Source organism: Plectropomus leopardus, chromosome 14, assembly GCF_026936395.1.
Source record: "Plectropomus leopardus strain MGB_pleo_1.0 chromosome 14, ASM2693639v1, whole genome shotgun sequence".
Taxonomy (NCBI): Eukaryota; Metazoa; Chordata; class Actinopteri; order Perciformes; family Serranidae; genus Plectropomus; species Plectropomus leopardus.
Genome location: NC_142189.1, coordinates 11,049,805 through 11,054,443, shown reverse-complemented (window position 1 = coordinate 11,054,443; position 4,639 = coordinate 11,049,805). Strand labels below are relative to the sequence as shown.

General features: G+C 39.0%; 1 gene segment (V, D, J or C); it reads left to right on the top strand.

Moving 5' to 3' along the window:
• Positions 1-265: 265 nt before the first annotated feature.
• LOC148187426 (Ig lambda chain C region-like) lies at positions 266-4,332 on the top strand. The segment is given in 2 exon segments: positions 266-388; positions 3,747-4,332. A coding segment is annotated over 1 exon segment (315 nt).
• The last annotated feature ends 307 nt before the right edge of the window (positions 4,333-4,639 follow it).

The following is a 4,639-nucleotide window of genomic DNA, read 5'->3' as shown; positions in this document are numbered from 1 at the left end:
TCTGCATGTTGCTGCAAGCAGAAAGAGAGTGTTGACAATCTGTGTGAGTTTGAGTAAACTGGAAGCTATGTTTTCATTATTCTTCTCTTAGGTTTGAAGTTAACCAGGTTTCTTTTCTCTTTTAATGGTTGTTTTCATATTCACATTGTAACCAAACAGTCCTTTTGCAGCAGTCCCTCAATACTTGGTACCTGCTGTCATTTTCCTTTTTTCACTTCATTGTAGCTGGATGTCACAGTTCCCCTGAGTTGATTGGAGGGTGATTCAGATCACCTGTTGTGCAGGTGTGGGGACTGACTCCCAATTAAGAACTGAGAGCAGCTTTGTGTGCGTTTCCCCTCTGGACCAATCAGGGTGTGATGACGTCCTTTCTGAGGGTTCAACAGAGGTGAGGAAACACACACACAAGACATTTTGATTGTTCCTCGATCCAATACAAACCTAATGTTAGTAGATCAGCCAGAAACTCTGTCTTTAGGCCCTTTATAAAACTTCTATGGTGTCCTCAGATGTGCTGTTTGAGGGTGATTCTGTGCTTCCTAAAACCTGAGTGCTGCAAATATTAAAGAACCATTTTCCACCAGGTCACCTGCATCACAGCAGCTTTTAATGTTTTTGTGCAGGAGATTTTTCTTGCCTCATGATCACATGAAGCTTGCAGACTTTATATAGTGATCATGTTTATTGGTTAATTTCAGTGAGACCCAATACCCCATACATACACACGTGTTAATCATCTAAGATGAGTTTGTTTCTTATTGAAGAGGCATTTGTTTGTTTAGGAATTTTTCATTGTGAAGGCCTCAACTAAAGCTTATGGTGTATGGTGTGCCTCAAGGTCTTGGTGTCACAAATTAATCTTTTGGATGAAATGTTTGAGCATTTTTAGAAATTCTTGAGTTGTAAAAGTGCTTATAAATTAGCACTAAGTCTGTGTGGTATACAAATGGTATGAACCCAAAAGATACTGCAACACCTTGATGAGAACTGAACATGCGTCATATACTTCCATCATAATGTTCTGCGCTCCTTTACACTATCGGCCTTTAAAGTCTGAGTAGGTGTCGAACCAAAACACAGTGTTTCAAATTCATTTTTGCTATCTCCCCCTAAAGATCCCTGTCACCCAAATAAATATAAACATTGGTTTAAGAAAATCTATTGAAAATAATTGTTGGGTATTAATTGTTAGTGATTTTACTAAATAAATCATGGAAATGTGCCTTTTTAAAATATAAAGTTGTTAGTGTATAACCTCTATTTAACCAGATAAAAAACCCATTGGAATCAGGATCTCTTTCACAAGGGTGACTTGGCCATGAGGTCAGCAGCACATGTCATAAACAGTAACATACAAGTGACACTGCAGATTAATATATACAGTTTTGGTTGTGCTTGCTGAGGTTCCAGTCAGCTCTGTGTTCAGTGGTCTGTGTCAGAGTCTCTTCCTCTTCAGCAGCTGCAGTCGGTTCCTGCTGTAACAGCTCAGAGTCTCTGCAGTCTGACTGAGGGAGGTTTTTGTACGACCAAAAATCACTGTGTGAATACATAAGCACTGTTTATAGAGTGTGCACTCTGACAGTAATAATCTGCTGCGTCTTCAGTCTGAACTCCACTGATGGTCAAAGTGAAGTCAGAGCTGCTTCCACTGCCACTAAACCGAGCTGGTGTTCCTGAAAGACGTGTGCTCCCATATTTTATCAGAAGCTTTGGAGGCTGTCCAGATTTCTGTTGATACCAGGACATAACCGGATCTCCATCACTATATGTGTTAACAGCCCGGCTGGTTTTACAGGTGAGCTTGACAGTGGATCCTGGAGTAGATGTCACTACTGGAGGCTGAGTCACAGTCACCTGACCGCTGCATCCTGCAGACAAAAACAAATCCTTCATTTATCAGCAGAAATCAATGAGAGAAAAGGCAGCACATCATGTTTGAAATGTTGCTGAGTGAATGAACCTGTAAAACAGCAGCAGGCCAGCGTCCAGATGAGGATGGTGATGAGAGTCATGGTGGTTGTGCTTTCTGCTGTGTTGACTGACAGATCTGAGTCCTGCAGTGTTGAACTCACAGGACTATAAACCTTCTCAGCTCACTGGAGGATCAGCTGATCATGCAAAGCCTCCTCTCTATGGAAATGTTTTCTCTGCTCACAACATACTGAAGGAAACGTGGGACACTAAATCAGGAGGAATTCTGCTTGGATTTACAACATCTATGATATTAATGGAAGAGAAGAAAATATTTGTGTTAGAAGTGCAGTCGAGGATTTAAGGATAATTTTTTTGTCTGCTGTGGTTGGTATGATATGTCTGTTTGTCTGCCTTTAATTTACTCACAGTGTTTACTGTAGATAAAGAATATGTTTCAAGTTTGTCAGATTATTACTTTGTAAATTATAATCGTCAAAAATTAGTAATTTTCATTCAACCATGTATTAAAACTGATATAAAACTGTGAAAAACTGACTTTGTTACAAGGAGACTGTAATCGTCTCATTGTCAGGTGAAGAAAACTAAAGAAAAAATGAAAAAAAAACAAAACATAATTTTGACATAGTTTCAACACATAACATTAAGAAATGCTTTGTAGATTCAAGCAAGTGTATTTTTTCTGTCTTGTGAAAAACAATCAGAGTTGTTTTCAGTGGATAGGTGCTTGTTCACAGTGCAGGAGGTTTTTGTACGGCCACTTAATGAGTTTGTATCACTGTGGGGGACTTTTGGTGGAGGAACCAAACTCATCGTTGACTGTAAGTACCAGAGATTTTTATTTCTTACAACACATAGAACATATAGCTTTTATCAGATATTCAAAGATAGTTTGATTGAGTTCTTTGTTGTATGTTGTTGATATATTTTATTAATTTGATGAGGTGAGGTTGGTTGTGCAGTTTGATAAGCAACTTTGCAGCAGTTAATTTTAGTTTTAAATTGCACATAGTTCAAATAGAAACAGAAAATATATATTTTTTTCAAATCCATATTTTTTGCTTTAATGTTGTTTTATGTGTCATATGGTCAAGTAAAAACATGCTGAAAACTTAAATTGTGCTGCTAGAAGTCTTTCCTTTTCTTTAAAGTATGAAATGATGTATTTAGCTAAATTCTGTTTCTGATTCTTTTTAGATACCTTTCTTTTTTTCTGCGTAAACATTTTTAAAAGAAACATATAGTCAAGAAAAAGCTGCCAAAAGCTCTTTTTAGTTTTTTTAATATTTTCTTTTGATTTATTTTACTCCATTTTTATTGTATTTTTAAAAATATCAAATCATTTTTTGAACTAAATTCTGTTGTTGATTCCTGTTAAACGCAAACTTGATTTTATCAGTAAAAGCAGTTAATCTTTGTGTTCACGCTTCGTTTATTTTACATGTCGTGAAAAGGAAGTGAAAGAGACAGATGACAAAGGTTTAAACTGTGTTCACATGAGTGTTTCAGCTCTGTCACTTTGAACAGAAGAAAATCATCACAGGGACGAGTTTTTCTCTCTCACATCATGAAACACACATGAAGATGTCATCAATAATCATGATCAGTGAACATTTTGAGCTGCACTTGAATCATGTGTCTGATGGTCTGATACTGAGTGATTTATGAGCGCAGCAGCAGCACAAGTTATTCTGTTTGATTTGATCAAATCAAAGAAATTAGCAGGATGTGATTTTTCTTTATTACCAAGCCTTCACTCTCATTCCTCTGTCTTCTCTCCCCCCTCTCCTCCCCCCTCTCTCTCTCTCCTCCAGTGGGTGTGATGCGGCCCACCCTGAGCGTCCTCCCCCCCTCCAAAGAGGAGCTGCGGCAGGGCAGTGCCACAGTGGTGTGTGCGGCCAGCGGGGGCTTCCCCTCAACCTGGAGGCTGGGCTGGAAGGTGGGGGGCAGCAGCAGCTCCTCAGGGGCGTCACACAGCCTGGAGGTCCAGGGGAGTGACGGCCACTACAGCTGGAGCAGCACCCTGAGCCTCTCTGCAGACCAGTGGAGGAAGGCGGGCTCAGTGAGCTGCGAGGCCAGTCTGAGTGGACAGAGCCTCGTCACTCAAAGCCTGGACCCTGCCCGCTGCTCAGAGTAGAGCTTCAGCAACACTTCCTGTCTGGAAATGATGCTGCTTCTTTGATAGATGTCTGGATGAAGCTACAGATCTCCTCTGTTCACATGTTTCTGCAGGTTTCACAGCTCTCTGCTCAGTGTTTTAGTCTGCATGTTGCTCTCTGATACTCGTCTTCTGCATGTTCTTCTTTATGTTCATTACTTTTCAAATTAAACTCAATTTTATTAGTTTCACTCCAAGAGAATGAACATTGAATTATCATGAAATAAAAGTGTGGATTATAATCAGTCAGTGTCTTTGTATTTCTTTTATCATTTATTCACTATGGTTATGTGCATTGTTGTGCATCCCATGTTTACAATGTATTGTGATGCTTGAAACTTCATATTTGATTAACATAGGTCTGTATGGGAACTGTAGTGACAAGAGTTGAAAATTAGCAATAGCTTTCAACTCTTTGTGCCACACATCAGTTTCATACTCTGCATTGTAATAATGTTAAATTAATGGAATAAAATCTATTCAAATTCAAAAAGACCTTCTTGGTCATCTCAGTATCAAACTTGATATTGAACTACACCTGATAGTACC